The sequence below is a fragment of the Achroia grisella genome, unplaced genomic scaffold (assembly GCF_030625045.1).
Source record: "Achroia grisella isolate CSIRO2021 unplaced genomic scaffold, CSIRO_AGI_Agris_v1 utg461, whole genome shotgun sequence".
NCBI classification, from domain to species: Eukaryota; Metazoa; Arthropoda; class Insecta; order Lepidoptera; family Pyralidae; genus Achroia; species Achroia grisella.
In genome coordinates this window covers 1,267,545-1,292,125 of record NW_026712871.1, presented here as the reverse complement: position 1 = coordinate 1,292,125, position 24,581 = coordinate 1,267,545, and the positions used below count along the sequence as shown (strand labels likewise).

The 24,581-nt window shown below is 35.3% G+C and overlaps 1 protein-coding gene across 1 annotated transcript; it reads left to right on the top strand.

The window, feature by feature from the left end:
• On the top strand, positions 1–22,730 carry LOC131845305 (transmembrane protein 26). The gene is made up of 9 exons (XM_059194350.1): positions 1–203; positions 6,824–6,944; positions 7,931–8,090; positions 9,068–9,245; positions 11,934–12,090; positions 15,286–15,425; positions 18,199–18,306; positions 21,373–21,468; positions 22,559–22,730. Exons 1-9 carry the CDS (start codon positions 1–3, stop codon positions 22,638–22,640), a joined length of 1,245 nt encoding a protein of 414 aa, XP_059050333.1. The 3' UTR covers positions 22,641–22,730.
• The last annotated feature ends 1,851 nt before the right edge of the window (positions 22,731–24,581 follow it).

The following is a 24,581-nucleotide window of genomic DNA, read 5'->3' as shown; positions in this document are numbered from 1 at the left end:
ATGGCGAATGTTACGAAAGTTTTGGCCACAATAAAAGCGGTTATTACAAGATTAGTGTTCGCGTGCCATGGCATCATAGCTATATGGCAGGTTACCGAGTTTAAGAACAGTATTGAGTATTGGTACTTGGCCTCTCCCATTTTGCTTCTCATTTTCGAAGGGCTCTTCACTTTGACCATAAAGGAGAACCAGGAATGGAAATGGTAAGTAATTTAATACTTATATATATGTACGTAGATAAGAAATTTGTTTGTATCTTCAGTTTTTTTTATTTTCTGACTACTCTAATGCTGTTGGCCGCAGCTGGCCTTTACGGCTTCACCGGACGATAGGGGGCGAGTGCAGATGGCACTCGAAACCAAAGGAAGGACTTATAGAGTGGCTGAAGGCCAACTTTCGCCTGACGGATATGACTTAAGTTTGCGGGCATCGCTAGGGGTTCGAGCCTCGGCTCAGGCCATCGTAATTTCGATCCCCGTTTGAATTGGACGGGGGATCGATCGGAAGGGACCTATCTTCAGTACAGTTCAGTTTAGTAACAAACCATTATGGTTATTAACAAGACTGCCAACTATGATTTAACTCTGTTCTTACTTGCTTAAACTTTCCTAAAAACCGGAAAAAAATAGTTTTAAAAATTATAATAATTAACAAAACTGCCAGATACGAGTTAACTCATAGTGTTTACTTATTAAAGTTTATTAAAAAAAAAAAACTAAAATATGTAGTTACAGAAATTATAAATAATTAGATTCAAGAAATAAAAAAGTTTATTTATAATATCAAATTCACATTTTGGCTTGATTACTGCAATATTCAGGAGCGGGCTATGTGTGCAAGATTAAGACGTGGCGGCGTGGTGGGCCGGCTCATTGGGCTCCCTAAAATATGATCTGGCTCATCCGTTATACTCGTGAACGAGTGCTGCTTGTAGGGACTGGTCTGCTCTTTTACGACTGATTTAATCTTATTGTGATTTTATATTTGAGCCTAAATAAATTAGTGCTGGTTGGTAGTTTGTATTCACACGTTTCGACTTGTAAATGTGAACTTACAAGGATTATTTAAAAGAGCAACACACAAGTTTCTTGCTGGATCTTCTTGTGATGAGACAGCTTTCCGAACGAGTGGTAGATAAAAAACAAATTGTTATGACTATTCAAAAGTGCTTAAATTAAGTTTATTTGAATAAATGATTTTCTATTTTCTATTATATAATTCCAAATGACCATACTTCATGTTTATACTAAAATTGCATTGGCCCTATTTAAAACATTTAATGACAGCCTTGTAGTTTAGTGGTTTAGCACGCCGCTTTAGTATCAAAATTCAAAAATTCGATTCCTAAATTCAATACATCTAAACAGTTCATAAGTATTAACACTAGTATTCAAGAGTATGATTGTTTGTATCGGTCTGGGTGTTTTCTATGTATTTTTTTACGGATGATAATGGAATAGAATAATATTTATTACATTCATAAAGATTACATACATAAAATTACAAATGGGGCACCCGCCTGCGCTAACGGTTTACGCTGGCGGGGCACCAGTGGAGGATGATAAGATGAACATGAGGTCAGGTCAGTTAACACATCGTGGTAAATTCACCAATAATTTATTATGATATTATGATTGTTTCTAGGGGGAACCGCGTGGAAGTCAATCTGCCATGGTACAGTTCTACCAATGGGTTTATCAGTCCACATTCCCCCTTCTGTGTATATTATGTATATATTTACAAATACATCTTATATATAAAATTCTCGTGTCACAGTTTTCGTTCCCATACTCCTCCGAAACGGCTTGACCGATTCTCATGAAATTTTGTGAGCGTATTGAGTAGGTCTGAGAATCGGCCAACATCTATTTTTCATTCCCCTGAATGTTAGGGGTAGTCCACCCCTAGATTTTTTTTTTATTTTAAGGCAAAACAACGTTTGCCAGGACAGCTAGTAAATATATATACATATATATGCGAGTATATTTATCAGTTGTCTAGTACCCATAACACAAGCTCTGCTGAGCTTGGGACAAGATGGCGCTGTGTGAATTGTCCAGGGTTATTATTATTTAAATATTATTTAGTTTCAACTCTTTCGTTCAGAAAGTGTCTAATAATATCAACGTTTATTTAAATCTCACGAACTGTCTCCGACATGGTAGGGTGAGTCTTCACAAAGCTACCAAATGTCACATAAGCGCCCAATAAAGCTGTATAAGGTCAAGATCAGGCGTTTCCCTTGATTTGGAATGAAATGAAAAAAAAAATAAAAAACAAATTTGGCGGGAATTTCTTTTCTTTTTATTTTGATGGTTTGGCTGAAAGTGTTTTCGCCAAAAACTGTTTTTGAGAAAGTTTACGAATTAAAGAGAATAATGAATATTCGGATATTACTACATTATATAGAAATACTAGATTAATAAGTTTAGTTTATTTATAATATTAAGTCTAGTGTTTTACTACCCAATATTGACCATAAAGATTGTTACTTCAAATCTCGTCGATACAAAAATAAAATAACTTTGACTTACATTTTTCTGTTACTTACTGACATTTCGGTGATGGAAATATCAACGTTAAACTGAACTAATCGGCTCGCTAATAAAAATGCCTCTGACAACCCCAACTGGACCTAGACCCATTGCTAACAATGTACCATATTAGGTAGATCTCCACGCGGTTTTCCCTGGAAACCATCGTGATGAATTCTTGGTGAATTTATCACCATGGCCTAACTGGCCTGACCTCATGCTCATCTTAACATCCTCCACTGGTGCCCCGGCAGCGTAAACCGTTAGCGCAGGCGGGTGCACCATTCCATTATCATACACTAAAAAAAAACCCCCCAACTAGGATAATAGAAGAATAAAATACAAAATCATTTATTCAAATAAACTTACATTGAAGCACTTTTGAATAGTCATTACATCTTTTTAATCTACCGCTCATTGGGAAAGCTATCTCATCACAAGAAGAACGAGCAAGAAACTTGCGTGTTGCTCTTTTAAGTAATTTTATTGTTTCTTTACATTTTTAAGTTGAAGTGTGTGAATACAAACCACCAATTAGCACTAATTCAAAGTCATTCAATAGTCGTGAAGGTATGTTAGTTGTTTCGTTATTTATTTAGCAAACATTATTAACATGTATTTACAAATAGTTGATATTTATGGCGAGGGGATTGTTAGTAACCCCATTGCTAGCATTGTACCATGTCAGGTCGACCTCCACGTGGTTCCCCCTTGGAAATCATCGTGATAAATTCCTGGTGAATTTAACACGATGTGCTAACTGACCTGACCTCACCTGACCTCATGCTCATCTTATCCTTCACTGGTGCCCCGCCAGCGTATACCGTTAGCGCAGGCGGGTGCACCATTCCATTATCAACTCATCATCATCTGCTTCTTCCTTATCCCATTTATTTGGGGTCGGCGTAATATGTTTTTCTCTTCCATTCATCTCTGTTCGCAGTCATTCCGTTATTAACTCCCTTTCTCACCATATCATCTTTCACACAGTCCATCCATCTCTTTTTCGGTCTTCCTCTACCCTTATAACCATCCACATTCATATGTAACACCGTCCTTAGGATATGATCTTCATTCCTACGCATTATATGCCCATACCACGATAGACGATTACTCTTTAACCTCTCTGACATCGGTGCCACTTTCATACTTCCTCTGATGCATTCATTCTTTATCTTGTCTATCCTCGTCACACCACACATCCATCTCAACATTCGCATTTCAGTTGCATGCAGTCGTCTCTCATCCGTCGCCATTAACAACTATATGAAAAAAAAATTCCCGATACAAAAATGATTACAAAAATTATTGCATTGTAAAAAAATAAGGTTTATTTAACGCCTCCTTTTTTAAGTAGGTTGTGAAATTCCTTCTGACACAACATTAGTTAAATGCTTACAAAGCTAATGTTCACATCCGGGCCTCTCCCCTGCTGTCTACATTAACTCGATGATTCTTAAAACTATCGCAATACGGTTTATTATAGCACAACAATTGATTTGTTCAATTATTTCTGCTAATACCTATATATCGTCGGTTAAATAGAAAAATGGCACTACTTATTATGTTGTTGGGAAAGTAATTTCGTTTTTTTCCTAACTTAGGATTTAATTGTATTTTTTGCACTCAACTTCACACTTAAGCTGTATAATTTTTATATGCTTTGAGAGCTCATATAGCAAGGCTTGTGTGTGAAAAATTACAATTAGTTCTACGCAGTAGTTTTTGGTTGGTGCCCTTTTAAATATGTCGAGCCATATGCAGCATTTTCGACATATCTTACTGTTTTACTACAGAAAGGGCAAAAATGCTGTTCAAGCCAGAAAGAAATTGACCGATGTGTGTGGAGGTGTGTTAACAGTACACCAGTGCCAGAACTGGTTCGCTAAATTTCGATCCAGCAATTTTGATGTCGAAGATGTACCACCCTCGGGAAGGCCGGTTGAAGCTGATAATGACATTGGTTGATGGGAACCTAATATATATTTATTTAAACTTTATGGCATTGTACAATAGGCGGGATTAATGCTATTAGCATTCTTTACCAGCCAACCTTAGGGAGTGCAGAGATACTCGATGGCGGTTTAGTATATTAAATAGATATGGGTACATAGAATAATAATAATAATAATAATTTCAGGACAATTCACACAGCGCCATCTAGACCCAAGTTAAGCTAGCTAAAGCTTGTGTTATGAATACTAGGCAACTGATACATAGATAATTTTTTTTTTTCGTAAATACATACATATTATACATAGAAAATACCCAGACCGATATAAACAATCATACTCATGAATACAAAATGTTTGTGCCGTGCGAGGAATCGAACCCGCGACCATCGGTCGTAAAGCGGTATGCTAGACCGCTGGACCACCGAGGTCGTCGCATATAAATAATGAAATATAACATACATACATATAATATATATTATAAATAAACTACACATATATATTAGATGATGATGAGTCTTATTACTATTCAAACTATACATTTATTTTCATTTGTTTTTTATTTAAATTGTATACAATGCTCTGGAGATGAGCGCAAATAACTGCAACACAGTTTTTTGTAAACTAATGTAGTTGTTTACGTTTAATATGTTATTGTTATAACTTTGTTTGTGGTTTAAATAAATTATTTAAAACTTCTATTCAAACTGTATTCTTTTACAAGACAAGCAAGCAGTTATTAAATTTATTTTTTAAATTAATTAAATTATTTTTACCTTCATAGTTTTAAATTTACAGAGGTAATATATATCATTTTAAAAGTATTTAGATAATGATTAAGACGGCGTGTTTAATTTAATTGACTTAAAAGGATGCAATTCTAGCTTCTAATTTTGAAAAATGACATATTTCTATTTAATCGATGATATGTATTATTTTTTTTTACATTAAGTTTTTTTAATTATATGTATGAATATGTATGTATATACATACATACTAGACGTCAAGATCTCTACTAACTTTTAATACCTATCAATAACAAAATGGAGGAAGGTGATTTTCAGTAATGAGAATCAAAAGGGCAAAGAACAATAGGTAATAATATAATATACTAACTGACCCCGTGAATGTTGTTTTTCCATATATATTACACAAACCTATCAAATATTAATATATTGAGAGTTGCGAGATAAAATGGTTGAAATTTTAGGGTTGTATTTTTAATGCCACATTATAAAAAAATAAAAGAAAAATTTTTGTCCATAAATAAATGTTAGGAATAGACAACTCTTATCACTTAGGAGTATGAAAAATAGATAGTAGCTGATTCGCAGACTTGCTGAATATCTCATCTCTTTTGTCATACAAAATATATCATAATATTAAACTCGGTCATTTCACATTTATGTTTTTGATGGGATATGGGATGTAACGATACATGTGTTTTTCCTTATATTATACTGTTTGTGCTTTTTAGGGTTGTCTTTTAATGCCACATTATACAAAAATAAAAAAAAAATGTCTAAAAAAAATATTCTATCTGATCTCTATCTATCATAAAAATCGGTCAAGGAGTATGGTTTAGTACTAACATTGTGACACGGGAATTTTATTTCGGATTCGATTCCTCGCATGTTACAAACATTTGTATTCATGAGTATAATTGTTTGTATCGGTCTGGGTGTTTTCTATATATAATATGTATGTATGTTTGGGAAACTACTCTCTGCTACCAAAATGTTAAATATATATCTGTCACGTACCTGTATGGTTCTGCGGATTTCTTGGGCTTCATTCTCGAAGGTATTCACTAGCTAGTTTCACAGTAGGTTTCACAGTTCTAATTTATTTTAATTCACAACAAATTGCGCGCGCGCGTCAAGGCCGCTGTACGGTCCGTTTGTTACTAGTTATGGGTGGGGAGGCAAAGGCGCGGGAACAGAAAACTAACGGACTCTAATATAATAATCTGTGCTTACGATGTTACAGGGTAGATTTTGAACAATGTATTTACGAAAAAAAATATATATCTATGTATTTGTATCAGTTATTTAGTACCCATAATACAAGCTTTACTTAACTTAACTTGGGACTAGATGGCGCTGTGTGAATTGTCCTGAGATTTTTATTATTATTACTAGCTACTCTCCCCGGTTTCGCGCGGGTGTACATTTATATATATATAAATATAAACCTTCCTCTTGAATTACTCTATCTATTAAAAAAACTGCTTCAAAATCCGTTGCGTAGTTTTAAAGATTTAAGCATACATAGGTACAGACAACAACAGCGACTTTGTTCTATACTATGTCATGATTACATTCTAATTGTCCCCAGGTTCTGTCCATCAGTCTTCATATACCTGGGCCTGGTGGTGCCAGCGATCTGGCTGCTGGAGCTACACAAGGTGGACATCAGGCTCGCAAACAAGAACAACCTTCAGAATACATCCCTTGACGTAAGTTCTTTTAATATACTTTTTTTAACAGCCTCAGCAGTTTAGTGGTTTAGCACACCGCTTTACTTTCGTTGGTCGCAGGTTCAAATCTTCACACGGTACAAACATTTGTATTCATGAGTATAATTGTTTGTATCGATCTGGGTGTTTTCTTATATATGTATTTACGAAAAAAATATATCTATGTATTTGTATCGGTTATGATGATGTAATCCTGGCTGATTTCGGCCACACCAACTGTCTTCAACTCCGGTTTTACCGTTGATGTTAGTAGTTATCTAGTACCCATAACACAAGCTTTAGATAACTTAACTTGGGCCTAGATGGCGCTGTGTGAATTGTCCTGAGAGTAATTAAAAGATTAAATCAGTCTTAGTGATCAGAGCAGACCAGTCCCTACAAGCAGCACTCGCATTATTGAAACTCGAGAATTGTCCAGAGTTATTATTATTATAGTTCACTAGCTGTTCCCGCGACTTCGTCCGCGTGGAATTTTGCTTTATTTTTCTAAAATAAAAGTAGCATTATTACATCAGCTACCTGTCAAAAAAAGTCCCGTCAAAATCGGTTCAGCCATTTCAGAGATTAGCCGGAACAAACAGACAGACAGACAGACAAAATTTGTAAAAAATGTTATTTTGGTGTATGTACCGTATTTATATTCATATGCATGTCGTAAAACGATTATTTCAATATTACAAACAGACACTCCAATTTTATTTATATGTATAGATGTACTTACAAAAAAAAATATTTCTGTAGTCTAAATAACACAAGCTCTGCTTACTATGGGACTAGATGGCGCTGTGTTAATTTTCCACGGATATTTATTATTTATGTATACACTAGCAGATCTGGCCACGTGCTGTGGCTAAGGTTCTTGAATTAAATATTGCCACTATCACTTTCAATGTTACAAACAGACACTCCAATTTTATTTATATGTATAGATGATCTTAGGTCTACAAGCATCAGTATCTTTTCAGATTGACATCGTAATACCAGGTGCTACGAAGATCCCCACCAACATGTGGGTGACTCTCATTGAGCAGTTCCTGATGCTGACGCTCATCGTGGGAAGATGGTTACTCCCGAAAGGGGACCTCACCAGGGACCAGCTCAGTCAACTCCTTCTTGTTTATATTGGTATGTTATTTTTTATGGTTATTAAGATCCAGTTGATATTTGTACAGTTCTTTATTTACTTTATGAACACACTAGTTGACCCGCGTAACTTCGTCTGCATCCCACTTACTTGACATTTATCATTATATTATACTAGCTGTCCCGGCAAACGTTGTTTTGACTTAAAATAAAAAAAAATTAGGGGTGGACTACCCCTAACATTTAGGGGGATGAAAAATAGATGTTGGCCGATTCTCAGACCTACTCAATACGCTCACAAAATTTCATGAGAATCGGTCAAGCCATTTCGGAGGAGTATGGGAACGAAAACTGTGACACGAGAATTTTATATATAACATTTCGCCCAATTTACATAATATCTTATTAAATTATAGCCTATATGTTATTCTGATGTATAAGTTATATTACTGTACAGTTCCATTAAAATCCGTTCTGTAGTTTTTGCGTGAAAGAATAACAAACATCCATAGTCACAAACTTTCGCGTTTATAATATTAGTAAGTAGTTATACAACAGAAACTTCTTAGATAAAAACGAACAGGAACAGAAAGCATATTTTGAACTAGCTCTACCCGCGGATTCATCCACGTGTTTCTAGCCTATATGTTATTCTGATGTATAAGCAATATTATTGTAAAGTTTCATTAAAATCCATTCAATAGTTTTTGCGTGAAAGAGAAACAAACATCCATCCATCCATTCACACTCACAAACTTCCCTATTAGTTAGACTATATCTGTATCCGCCACAGATTAATAACACATAATCTTGATATAGATTATAAAAAAAGTTTTTTAGAATCATCCGAATGATGTTGATCTCAGCTGACCTTTATAGCTTCACCTCACAATATGGACAACTTAAGGAGCGGCTTAACGCCAATTCCTGCCTCACGGCTACGGGACCTTGTTTGCGCAAACTTGTTTCCAATTACACAAAAAAATAAAAATAAAAACAAAAAAAAACTTATCAAACAGGAACAGCGGCAGATATCATCGAATTCTTCGACTCGTTCAAGGATGAGAAGGTCGCAACCGAGAAGGTTCTAGTACTCCTAACCCTGGCCATTTGGTCGTGGTCCCTGATGCAGTTCACAGTGGTACTCACCGCCACCAAGTCCAGGAAATCCCGCGGAGCTGCTAATAGGTCTGAAATGTATGTAAAATTACTTGGTACACCGCACGCAGGCCTAGCACGCTGATGCACTGATTTGTCGCTTCTGTGGACGAGTGGGATATAACATATGTTGGTAGTGTGAGTTATGTTCTATATTAAATAACAGTTATGATCGGTAAATGAAATATGTTGGTAGTATGAGTTATGTTGTACGGTAACAGGCCATTTATAAATCACGTCATACCGTTTTCACCCCCTTCTGTCACAGCTGGTCACACTTCGTCATCATCTACTCCTTTCTGATCCCATTTATTTGTGTTGTCGTAATATGTATTTCTCTTCCATTCATTTTTCGCAGTCATCTCGTTATTTACTCCCTTTCTTATATCATCTTTCACACAGTCTATCCATGTTTTCGGCCTTCCTCTGCCATTATAATCATCCACTTTCATATGTAACACCTTCCTTAAAATATTATCTGCTATTTTAGTTGATCACACTTCGTGTAACAGTAAAATTGAAATTTGATGTAACGAAATCTAAGACCTTCACTAGAAGGTTGGGAGAAGTTCTAGTATTCGTATTTTGGACGAAATATGTTGTATTTTTTTAATAATAATCGTTATTAGCCAATAAAACACTCTTATATTTATGATAGTTCGGCGAACAATACACTAGATATGCAAGTCTGTATCGTGTAATTCAGAGGATACCTTTAGACATTTAATATGTTAGGTGCTCGGTTGTGACTCATAAAACCCCTTGTAATTGCTATATCACACTTTCTCGACCCTTTACGTATGACGTAATTTACGAATGGCCTGTATAAAATATGTTGTTAGTAAGAGTTATGTTGTATTAGTACGGTAAGTACATTAGTTAGAGATATGTTGTAGGTACATTATAGAAGTATGTTGTATTATTTTTAAACTTTCAATATTAACACAAATTGTTTTATATGTAGTAAATATTTCTTTTTATAAGTAGATTTGTATTTATAGAGTAACTTAGTAGTTTTAATGTTGAGGTCAATAAAAGTTATCTTTTAAGAAGGATCAAATTAGGGGTCGTCTATAACTTGTCACATAAGGAGATAGCGGGGGTTGATGAAGTGTGACACTATGTGACAAGAAGTGGAATGAGTCATAAATTCTTCTTCTGCGTCTGTTGTAATATTATACAGTAGATATAGCTTGCACGCTGTTTGTTAGTTTATTATGTATTAATTTATATAAAAATACATTTTGTTATTGTCAAAATCTTTACATATACTATGTAAACATTTTGACAAAGCAGAGCGTCGTTGCTATCTGTTCATTTATATCTTTTAAATTATGCAACCAATTTTAATGCAGTTTTCAGCAATAGATAGAGTGATTCAAGAGGAAGGTTTATATGTATAACACATGCGTGTTATAGTATAGAGCAAGCTGGGGAATTCAAAGATTTAAAACATCCGTGCGTAGCTGGACTTGTCGCTGATAGTAGAAAAATCGGGGACTTTTTTTGTAAAGCATTCAATTATGTGTAGGAAATGGGTTGTTAGAGACCTGTGCTTAAGTAGAAATATTGTTAGCAAAGCAGGACATATCTCTAAAAGAGATTTTTCCAGTCAATATAAAACAGCGTGACACAGAAAGTGGGAGTAAAAGTTGAAAAAACAACTTTCCTACCAATGGGGTTCTCTCACAAGCCTTGATCTACTAAGGTCTAAGACCTTAGGTACTAATTGATCAACTTTGTTTGTCACTTTAATGACTTCTAAATATACGGTCATGAAACGAGAATTAATCTGTGAGACGACGGTAGGTGGCCCCCATTTTGTTTCGAGAGGAAATGTTAATACAGACCGCTTTTATGAAGGGGTACTGTGGGCTCCTGACCCATTAAAACCCCCTGGTTTTCCGCTCATACGCGATTAGTAGCCGACGTCTCAGGTACGCTTCCGCAATCGGTCGAGACGCGGCTCGTTCTCCACTGAAGGAGCCCCCTCCGAATGTGGGACACGGGGACCACATGCGCCCACTCTCACAGATCACTCGCCTCCTAGGGAGGCTCGCCCCCTGGCGCGTTGTATTTACAAAAAAAACTATGTATTAGTAATCTAGTACCCATAAGTCTGGGTGTTTTCTATGTATAATATGTATGTACTTACGACAGACAGACCGATACAAACAATTATACTCATGAATACAAATGTTTGTACCGTGCGAGGAATCGAACCCGCGACGATCGGAAGTAAGGTGGTGCGCTAAACCGCTGGACCACCGAGGCCGTCAACGTTAACAGTAAATTAACAAAACACACATGGACTCTGTTTAATGCAAGTTTTAGTAGCAATTTCGTAGATGACTCTATCCATATTTTACAATACCCATAACATATTATTATTATATTATATTACTAGCTATTCCCGCGACTGTGTCCGCGTGGAATTTAACTTTATTTTTCTAAAACTAGCCTAAGTTATTCCTTAACAGCAGCTACCTGCCAAAAAAAGTCCCGTCAAAATCGGTCCAGCCATTTCAGAGATTAGCCGGAACAAACAGACATACAGACAAACATTTTAAAAACGTTATTTTAGTGTATGTACCGCATGTAGTAAAAAACGGTTATTTCAATATTACAAACAGACATTCCAATTTTATTTATATGTATGTATGGATATTATTATTATATTATTATTATTATTATTATTATTATTATATCTTGCATCTCTTTCTACAGGAACAGTCGAGCATGCTGTTGTTCTATAGAGGTTTGTGCTATAATCATGAATATAGCACTGCAGGACGCCCCGTTCCTGGCGTTCCGGCTACTTATTATATGTCATTACAAGATTATAAATTATATGAACATATTCTTTACATGTAAAAATACATTGGTAAGTATATATTTGCAGCATTTTCATATCATTTCATATTTTAATCGCCCATAAGCAAATAAGATAATCGCAAGAAATCGCCCATAAGCATCTCAGTGTGTTGTTTGCCCCACCCCGACCACACTTTTACACACATACACGACACCGTCCTCGCCGGCGAAGACGACGACCTCAAACACACATTATCGCGCATTCTAGCGGGCGCTCCACACCGGCGCCCCAGGGCGCCCCTCAGATCGATCCCCCGTCCAATTCAAACGGGGATCGAAATTACGACGGCCTGAGCCGAGGTTCGAACCCCTAGTGGTGCCCTCAGACTAAAGTCGTATCCGTCAGGCAGGAGTTGGCCTTCAGCCGCTCCATAAGTCCTTCCGCGGGTTTGAAGTGCCATCTGTACTCGCACCCTAACGTCCGGTGAAGCTGTAAAGGCCAGCTGCGGCCAACAGCATTAGAGTAGTCCGAAATGAAAAGTGTTGTATGCGCGAGCGGTTAACCACTGATTTTCAACTGACATACGCGAGGATGCATGTAACAAGATCGACTAAATTACTAGAAGAACTAATAGTTCAAAATCAAAATTCAAAATATCTTAATTCATGTAGGTCTATTACAGACTCTTATGATATGTTAAATCTACCGTCAGTTCGGAATGATTTCGAGGTGAGAAGAACTGACAAGAAACTCAGCTCATATTCTTTTCAAATAAATGTTGTACATGTTTACAATAATACACAGTCATTAAAATTCAAATTTGGGAGAATAGAGTGACCACAAGCATATGCTATTGCAAAAAACAAAAAATCTAATCAGTGTTCGCAACCTGAACAGACGAGTCCCCACATGCAGCACCCGTTCACGATTATGACGGCTGAGCCTGCCATCATTGCACTCCACCATATTTGAGGGAGCACATCGACCTACGATCTACGACTTAGTAGCTGACGTTGTATTGCCATATAAATTAATATCGCTATTAAAAATAGGGGTTGATGATAGAAGGGTGAATTTAGGAGTGTATGTATTTTTTACATGCTACATTATAAAATATTAAAATAAAAATTAAAACCCGTAACATAAAAATAAGTTTTGCGGTGGACCGCATAAGGTTGAGCCTACACTTGTAATATTTCTGTCGACACTTGACACCCTTCCATTAGTTTACGTCTCCACTAACATAGATTTAAGTTAAGTGTAAAATCAGTCTTTATTCCCGACTCCGCGTCGACTGGAAGCGTTATTAATAAACCATGTTGATTAAAATAAAAATTAACACCCGTAACATAAAAATAAGTTTTACGGTGGACCGCATAAGGTTGAGTCTACACTTGTAATATTTCTGTCGACACTTGACACCCTTCCATTAGTTTACGTCTCCACTAACATAGATTTAAGTTAAGTGTAAAATCAGTCTACGTCCTGACTCCGCGTCGACTCGACGCGTTATTAATAAATCATGTAGATAGATAGATAATAGTTTTTATTTGTATGTTACTACACACATATAGGCCTAATTATAACATCACATGACAAGTACCTATAATATAACAATTCAATAAGGGTGTGCTACAGCAATACCGGGTCATTGGGCTCCCTAAAATATGGTCGAGCGCAGTGATGGCTGGCTCATCCGTCATACTCGTGAACGAGTGCTGCTTGTAGGGACTGGTCTGCTCTTATCACTACGACTGATTTAATCTTATTGTATTTTTATATTTGAGCCTAAATAAATTAGTGCTGGTTGGTAGTTTGTATTCACACGTTTCGACTTGTAAAATGTGAACTTACAAGGATTGTTTAAAAGAGCAACACACAAGTTTCTTGCTTATTCTTCTTGTGATGAGACAGCTTTCCGAATAAGAGGTAGATTTAAAAAAATGTTGACTATTCAAAAGTGCTTAAATTAAGTTTATTTGAATAAATGATTTTCTATTCTATTCTAATACAAAACTGGTACATAGCTCAGTGTGGAGAATCACTCAAGCAGCAAAACACTGATTTTCAGCTATGTCCTCGAGGGTCAATAATGTACCTTTTATTTATGTAGCACACAACCAATAAACTTAATAATGTCTTATAAATCGTGCAATCATTTCACCGGTATACTCACTACCTACATACTACAATAAATAATATATTATGTCGTGCCACCTCATCACAACATATATAACGCTACAGTGATGAGGATAACCACCGCGCTGCAAGGGTATGAAAATTCGTAGCCCTATTATAGGAAATTAAACCTCTTTCCCGAGGAGATAAAAGCCATCGCTCCTAAGAATATCCTTCAATTCTTGTCCCTGACGGGTCTAGGTAGCGAACTTTGAAAAAGGGCGAGCACAATAGATCTATGTAGGTCGCAATGCTACAGGTGCTACAAACATCTGACAATAGCCCAAACAACCCAATAAAAAAAAAAAAATAGGAAACTATTTTGTTTATGACCTATCCTCAGACCTACTGACTGCACACACAAAATTTCATAAGAATCAGTCAGCCGTTTCGTAGGAGTTTTATTACAAACAGTGACACGACAATTTTATATATTACATTAACTAATAATATAAAACAACAATTATGTATTATTATTTTGTATGTGTACATGTATATGTATGTATGTATGTGTGTATAATAATTATTATTTATGTGTATGCAACAATGCAATGATTGCAAAAAATATTTTCTGTCTTCCTTTCTAATTGGATTTCCTTATTATGCTGTACTTTGTATACATATATCTTATTATGTACACAATAAAGTTTTTTATGGATGATAATGTAATGGTGCACCCGCCTGTGCTAACGGTTTACGCTGGCGGGGCACCAGTGGAGGATGATAAGATGAACATGAGGTCAAGTCAGCACATCGTGATAAAATCACCAATAATTTATCACGTATGTTTTCAGGGGTAACCGCGTGAGGGTTCTGACCTGGTACATTGCTAGTAATAAGATCATCAGTCCATATTACTAACAATCCCCTTTCCCCCTCACAACATAGTTTTTTTTTATTAATTTTATTTGTCTCTCTACTGTTTTTATTATCACGCTTTTTTTTTGGAATATAAATATATTGTCTAGTACTTCAGCCGCGATTTGATACGGCCAAAGACACACAACATAAAATTAAATAAAAATTTTTAAATAAAATATTTTCTTTCTTTTCTTTCTTCTTTATATCTAACCATTTATGTTTCAGGTAATATTATTGCAAATATATAGGCTATATGTACTACATTTGGAGACGGTTGACGAGGGGAATGGAGGTTCAGTGTACAGGAAAACCCACAAGCACAAGTCTAGCGAGAGAAAAGACAAGGACAGGAAACACGACAAAAAGTGAGAGAAAAAATATTTTTATATAAATGATAATAATTTTTTTTAGGAAATAATTAATTTAAAAATCATAGCGCTGACAGTGTTGTCTGATTGAACAAAGATTGAGTGATTAGCGGTTTCTATGTTGATTGTCGCATGCCTAATCCTTGTTAACTTAACGTAAATCTACTTAAAACAATATTTATTTAAAAGTGCAACACACAAGTTTCTTGCTCATTCTTCTTGTGATAAGTCTGCGTCCCTAATGAGTGGCAGAATAAAAAATGTGACTAATCAAAAGTGCTTATATTAAGTTTATTTGAATAAAGTTTATACATGTAAGTATATATTTATATCAGTTGTCTAGTACCCATAACACAAGCTTTGCTTAACTTGGAACTAGATTTCGCTGTGTGAATTGTTCAGGGTTTTTTTTTATGTGTTATTATGAAATGGTGCACCCACCTGCGCTAACGTATTACGCTGGCGGGGCACCAGTGGAGGATGATAAGATGAGTATGAGGTCAGGTCAGTTAGCCCATCGTGACAAATTCATGAGTGCAATGATGGCTGGCTCATCCGTCATACTCGTGTACGGGTGCTGCTTGTGGGGACTGGTCTGCGCAGGTTGCGAACACTGATTAGATTTTTTGATTTTTTTATATAGCATATGCTTGTGGTCACTCTATTCTCCCAAATTTGAATTTAAATGAAATAGTATTATCGTAAATATGTACATTAAAAAAAAAATACGAGCTGAGTTTCTTGTCAGTTCTCATCTCGAAATCATTCCGAACTGACGGTAGATTTGACATATCATAGAGTCTGTAATAGACCTACATGAATAAAGATATTTTGAATTTGAATTTGAATTCACGAAGAATTTATCACGATGGTTTCCAGAGGGAACCGCGTGGAAGTCAACCTGACATGGTTATGCTAGCAATGAGAACATCATTCCACATTACTAACGATCCCCTTTCCCCTACTGTTCAGGGTATTAACAATAATAATATATATTGACGAATATATCAGTACATTTTTTATATTTAGCTCTGCGGTTACTATATTTGTTTCATAGCTACACGACTCTTCTACCAGATGGGGTAGCCAGAGTCATTGTAAATTGACAATTTCATAGTGATCACAACACTCGAGAAAATAAACAACATACATGTATTTGATGGCCTCGGTGGTCTAGCTGTTTAGCACACCGTCTTACTTCCGATGGTCGCTGGTTCGATTCCTCGCACGGTACAAACATTTGTATTCATGGGCATCATTGTTTGTTTGGGTGTTTCCTATGTATAATATGTATGTATTTAAGAAAAAATATATATCTGTATTTGTATCAGTTATCTAGTACTTATTACACAAGCTTTAGCTAGCTTACCTTGGGTCTAGATGACGCTGTGTGAATTGTCCTGAGACTATTATTATTTGGGGGTGTTTATCGGTAAAGTCTATCCATCGACTATTACCCCATTTTCCAAAATCTACTCGAATTCGCAAGTTACAAGTTACGGGGACTAAGTTGACCTCTTTCAAGCTATTATGTTACTCTAAGGTCATCCCAAGTTGACCTTGAGAACGACCTTGTGTCTTACAATCAAAGGGTGAACTTAACCTTACTTCCTGTTCGTTATTCGAGCACGGTGATGAATGACTCATCATACTCGTGAACGTGGCCTGTTTTAATCACTACGACTGATTATTTAGTTACTGAACAAGATGATTGTGTTATTGTGTATTTATTTTGACTCTAATGAATTGCGAAATGGTAGTTTGTATTCACATATTTCAAATTAACGTAAAGTTAGAATTATTTAAAAGAGCAACACGCAAGTTGCTTGTTCATTCTTCTTGTGATGAGACAGCTTTCCGAATGAGCGGTAGATAAAAAAAAAGCAGTGCTTAAATGTAAGAATAGAATAGAAAATCATTTATTCAAATAAACTTAATTTAAGCACTTTTGAATAGTCAACATTTTTTTTAAATCTACCGCTTATTCGGAAAGCTGTCTCATCACAAGAAGAATATGCAAGAAACTTGTGTGCTGCTCTTTTAAACAATCCTTGTAAGTTCGCATTACAGTAAGTTTATTTGAATACAATTAAATTGTGAATTGAACTATGTGCCGAGATTTTCTCACGAGACTACAGCATGGGGTTTTTCAAGAAGGGTATATTAAGGTTTCTTAAGGGTCGGTAACGCGCATGTGACACCCCTGTAGTTTCAGGCGTCGATAGGCGTTCAGGTTACGAATGCTGATAAGACTTTTTGCTTTTGCAATATCATATGCTGGTGGTCACTCTATTCTCCCAAATTTGAATTTAAAAATGTATCTGTATTATTGTAATTATAACATTTAATCGAGTTTTTTGTCAATTCTTCTCATCTCGAAATCATTGCGAACTGTCGGTAGATTTAACATATCATAAGAGTCTGTAATAGACCTACATGAATTAAGATATTTTGAGTTTTGAACTGTTCAGATATATAAGCTACAATTTGAAAGAAAGAAAGAAAAATATTATATTCAGTGCAATGTAAAAAATACAATATAAACAACAAACGAAAAAAGAGCAAATAAAATGTACATATAATTTAACTTAATTTACCATGTAGATAATTAAAAATAAACATAAAATAATCATTTTTTACATCCATATGTGCACTGAAATGGCTCCACTCAGCTTTAATGTATGTCCTAGGTGAACATACAGCTGGTTTTCAGTTGCACCATTTGACGTTAACCATCTGTTGCCATTAAAGAAAAAAAACTTTTTTTTAGGAAACATCATAAATCGAAGAAACACAAAAAGCATGATATTGGGGAAACTTCAATAGCAATGATCAGCGATCCTCGAAGACACGACAAGGGTGATGGCGGACGTATCAGGTAAGACTATCAAAATGTATAAATTCAAATTTAAAATCATTAAGTAATTAATTTTCGCCAACATCTGCATGAAATTTTAAATAATTTGTTTTTGTATGTAGGGTAGGGTAATGTAGGGTACATTACCCTACCCACCCGGAAATGTACCCTACCCTAGTAGGGTACATTTCCGGTCTTATGTATGTAATTTTTTAATACTATTATATTACTAGCTGACCCCGCAAATGTTGTTTTGTCATATATATTAAAATCGCTATTAACAAATAAGGGTTGGTGATAGAAAGGTGAAAATTTAGGGTTGTATGTATTTTTTAATGCCACATTATAAACGAATAAGAAAATAAAAAAAGGGATTTTTTTCCATCAATTTAACATAAAATGATAGGAGTGGACAACCCATATCACTTAGGGGTATGAAAAATAGATAGTAGATTCTCAGACCTATTGAATATGCATATGAAATTTCATAAAAATCGTTCAAGCCGTTTCGGAGGAGTATGGTAACTAACATTGTGACACGAGAATCTTATATATAAAATTCTCGTGTCACAGTTTTCGTTCCCATACTCCTCCGAAACGGCTTGACCGATTCTCATGAAATTTTGTGAGCGTATTGAGTAGGTCTGAGAATCGGCCAACATCTATTTTTCATCCTCCTAAATGTTAGGGGTAGTGCACCCCTAAATTTTTTTTTATTTTTTGTTTCTATTTTTTTATGATACAACATACAAAAATACATACAATCCTAAATTTTCACCCTTCTATCATCAATCCCTATTTTTTATAGCGTTATTAATTTATATGGCAAAACAACGTTTGCCGGGACACCTAGTTTTATAAGATACTAGCTGCGTCCGCGACTTCCTCCGCGATACTTCCATAGAACCTTTCATATTCCCTTTCAACCCCTTGCAACCCTTTTTTCACATTAAAAAGTAGCCTATGTCCTCTGTCAGGGTCTAGACTATCTGTGTACCAAATTTCATTTAAATCGGTTCAACGGTTTAGGCGTGAAAACGAGACAGACAGACAGACAGAGTTATTTTCGCATTTATAATATTAAGTAAGTATATATATAAAATTCTCGTGATAAGATGGGGTGATAGATTTATTATTATTATTACAATATAACTTTGACGGTAGACGAAGTGACCGTTCATTGAAAAGAAATCTAATTTGGTTCGAGGTTCGCGCTCGTAAGCGACGAAAAGTAGTTTTGAATAGATAGGGGTGGATATATAGGGGATGGGGGTTGCTCGTCACCTTGACACGACTTCAAATTACCTCTACTAGGGCTGCACTGCATGTCGGTAATGTCGATAGAAAATAATCGTCTCAAAATTCATACTGTATACTGGCAGACCCGCCCACGCGTTGCAGTGGCTGAGGTTCTTGAATAAAATAATATTGCGACTATAAATTGAGATGTAAGCTATCCTTTCTTTCAAGTTGGTTCAAATTGCACACAATGTGCAAATCAAATTTGCCATCGGTTTAGTAGTTTAGGACCCAAGGCGGATAAACAACGTGACACGTAATTTTTATATATAAACATTCTTCTTGTGATGAGTCTGTGGTCCGAATGAGTGGTAGAATAAAAAAACTGTGACTATTCAAAAGTGCTTATATTAAGTTTATTTGAATAAAGATTATTTCTATAGAGAATTTTCTCGATTTTCTAATTGTGAGTTGTGCTCGCAATTATTTAACCGTGGTTTTGAATAATGCTTACTAATATTATAAATGCAAAAGTAACTCTGTCTGTTTGTCCCGCTTTCACAAAATTACTGAACCGATTTAAATTGAATTCGGTACACAGATAGTCTAGACCCTGAGAAAGGATATAGGCTACTTTTTAATGCGAAAAAGGATGGTAAAAGTTTGAACGGGGACATTAAAGGTTGTATGGAAATATCGTCATTTTTAAATGTAGAAGCGTGAAACTTATTTTTTAGGCTGTTGATTAAATATAAATATATATGTCATTCGAAGAATGTAAAAATTTTACCCTTAGGAGGGGTCAATTTATTATTCAAAAAATATTTGAGGTCCTTTTTGAAGCTACAATGTTCAAACTTTATTCTTTGACTTTTTTTTTTAAAACACATACCCTTTTGTTTATTGTTAATCTGTGGTCAAATTAAGTATAGATTAATATTGTTTGTCTATAAACTGAAGGTAAAATGTAATATAAACTTAAAATTTCATTATAGTCGAATTTCGACCAATAGTATAAATATTTATGTATTTATATCAGTTGTCTAGTACCCATAACAGAAGCTCTGCTTACCGTGGGACTAGATGGCGCTGTGTGAATTATCCAGGGTTATTTATTATTTATATCGATAAAATGACTATCGACACATCCCCATACTATCAACTAAAGGGTGGGGCTAGCAAATGACTGGCCGCACAAATCGTTGGATGATCCGTGTCTCTATATATATGTACACATATATATGTATGTCTGTTTGTATATTTGAAGAAATACCAGACAAAGCCAATTTTAACAGAACTATTTCATCAGAATAGTCTTATTAATATTATAAACGTAAAAGTTGTTGAGTATGGATGGATGTTTGTTACTCTTTCACGCGAAAACTACTGAACGGATTTTGATGAAACTTTACAATAATGCATCAGAATAACATATAGGCTATAAATTTCATGCGAGTGAAATCGCGGGGATAACTTATCTAAATATATATATATAACTCAAAGGTGACTGACATAGTGATCTATCAACGCACAGCCCAAACCACTGCACGGATCGGGCTGAAATTTGGCATGCAGGTAGATGTTATGACGTAGGCATCCGTTAAGAAAGGATTTTGATTAATTCTACCCCCAAGGGGATAAAATAGGGGATGAAAGTTTCTATGTAACTTTGTCAATTTCAAAACCGATCGGGCTGAGACTTTGCATGTATAAAGCTACTATGACGTAGGCATCCCCTAAGAAAGGATTTTGATAAATTCTACCGCTAAGGGGATAAATTAACGCGAGCGAAGCCGCGGCCAAAAGCAGTAATAGCAGTATTCAATATCAACTATACTCCATTTTCAGAGCTATAATCCTAACAAATTCGGATGAAATAAGAGAAGTGGAACTGTCAACGCTTTTCAGAGATCAGATATCAACAGAGAATGAGAGGAAGAAAGGGTAAGAATTATTATTATCTTAATAATTTATTTATTTTAATTGCACACACATTTCTTACAATTGTGGTTCCATTATTTAGGCCTATGTCCAGCAGTGGACGTCTTTCGGGCTGCAATGATGGTGATGATAGAATAGAATTCTAAAATAAATAAAATTTTATTAACTCGTTTTTACAGTAATAACATAAGAAATACAAGAATAATTTACACGTTAAAAAACGGAATCAATGTGGACCACAACTCGGCATAATCCTGGAAATAGTTTCCAGCGCTGATTTTCAGCTGGGCCCTCAGTACGGACGCGCAAATATTACAATTAAAAAATAATATACATAATCTTAATAAATCAGATATTATACAATGATGATGAATTTACGTCACAGGTTAATAGATTCATTGTCACACTCTGTCCCAACCTCCCTCGGGTTGGGACAGAGTGTGACAATGAATGTATTTAAAAATATATTTTTTTTCGAACTGTTCTAATGGCCGCAACTGGCCTTTATAGCTTCACCGGACAATAGGGGGCGAGTGCAGATGGCACTCCAAACCAAAGGACTTATGGAGCGGCTGAAGGCCAACTCCTGCCTGACGGATACGACTTTAGTCTGAGGGTGCCCTCTAGCTAGGGATTCAAACCTTATATTAGCTGAGACGTTCGTAATTTCGGTTCCCGTTTGAATTGGTCGGGTATCGATCGGAGGGGGAGTATGTACTGACTAGTTGTGACAAGGAAAGGCCACCCCCTCTAACCTTTGTCACATAAGCTTTATTTTTTACCAAGACTGATACAAACAATCATAATGAATACAATTTTATTGTTTGTACCGTGCGAGGACTCGAACGTGCGACCATCGGAAGTAAGGCGATGTGTTAAACCGCTAGACCACCAAGGCCGTCAAATCACCAATAGTTCGCTTCTAAAACACTTTTAAAATATTTATTTAAACTACAATTATGCCTGAGAAACTAGTTTGGCGGGAAAAGTCATAGATTTCAGTATTATAACAAGTTTCTGAAATAGAGAGATATGCATATTACTCTGTACAAATTTGCCTTGTGTTAATTTGTTATTAAAAAAACTTTTTCAGGACCAAAAAGAAGCAAAAGTCGGAATCATCAGAGGAATCGTTGAACAATATTCATCATACCACAGACGATTCTGGTATTTGACATCACCGGGTACGTAGGGAGAGCCCGAAACGAAGTCCCAAACATAAAGACAAGCACGACAAGCGAAAAGACAAAAAGAGCAAGAGGAAAAAGGAGAGCACTGACAGTGAGACTGACAGCTCGAGTTGAACACGGCAGCATGACGTATGGTTCTTTGTCTTATAAAATGTTTGGTTATATAAAGTGTGTGGGCCACGTATGGCAGTGTGCGGTTATGTCTTTTGCCTGAGAACGGCGTTTAATAAAAATGGTATATTGGCAAAATGGCGGGCTTGGAAAATTGTGCACTTGAAAGGAAGTTCACAAAATGCACAGAATATATTTGTTATTTATTATATTTCATAATATAAGCGAATGTTTTTACACAATGAATAAGGAATATGAAATAATGGAGATTTTTTTAAAAGAATGATATAAATTCTTTTATTAAAAGTTGTTATCAGGTCGTGCGTAGTATTCTTTTACACTTTGATTAGTAGCTTGTTTAGTAATTAGCTGTTATTACATTAATATATTATATAATACTAGGCTCGGCCGCCCACCCGCCTCGGCTTTGTACGGGTGTATATGTATTCCATACCTACATATAAACCTTCCTCTTGAATAACTCTACCTATTACTAACCCTAATAAATTAGTGCTGGTTGGTAGTTTGTATTCACACGTTTCGACTTGTAAATGTGAACATACAAGGATTATTTAAAAGAGCAACACACAAGTTTCTTGCTCGCTCTTCTTGTGATGAGAAAGATTTCCGAATGAGCGGTAGATTAAAAAAAATATATTAACTATTCAAAAGTGCTTAAATTAAATTTATTTGAATAAATGATGTTCTATTCTATTCTAAAAACTGTATTAAAATCCGTTGCGTAGTTTGTAAGACCTAAGCGAACAAATAGCGCAAGCGATTCCATTTACACTATGTAAAGATAATATATAACTTAATAATAATAATATCTCAGGTCAATTAATAATAATAATAATAATCTCAGGACAATTCACACAGCGCCATCTAGACCCAAGTTAAGCTAGCTAAAGCTTGTGTTATGGGTACTAGATAACTGATATATACATAGATTTTTTTTGTAAATACATACATATTATACATAGAAAACACCCAGACCGATACAAACAATCATACTCATGAATACAAATGTTTGTGCCGTACGAGGAATCGAACCCGCGACCATCGGTCGTAAAGCGGTGTGGTAGACCGCTAGATCACCGAGGTCGTCAAATTCGTAATCTGTTTGAGAATATGGTCATAAAACAGAGTTTAAACGTGTTTTTGTCATTATATGGAGGTGAGATTATACTAAACACTGTAGGAACATGGTGTTAAAACAACAACATATAACTTTTTTTACTAAACTGATATTTGTATCTACTAAACTTTAGGTAAACATTAGATACTTTTAATATTGGTGCAATAAAGAATTATAAATAAAATAAAATAAATTAACTTACTAATCAAAGTGTAAATACACGAAGCACTATTGATATTTCAGCCATTTTGTAATCAGTGACGTTTTCGTAATAGAAAAGAATTAACTATATATTTTTTTGTCGTAAAAACATAATATATATATATTTGATTTTACATATTTACTACATATATCTAATATATTGATAGACAAATATAAATGAGGAATAATATATATTGAATGTTGAATATTTAGAAAATATATAATAATCTATATATATAAATAAAATTGGAGTGTCTGTTTGTAATATTGAAATAACCGTTTTTAAATGCATGTGAATATAAATACGGTTCATACACCGAAATAACATTTTTTGCAATTTTCGTCTGTCTGTCTGTTTGTTCCGGCTAAACTCTGAAAAGGCTGGACCGATTTTGACGTTACTTTTTTTGGCAGGTAGCTATTTTGACGTTACTTTTTTTGGCAGGAAGTTGATGTAATAAGGAGTAACTTAGTCT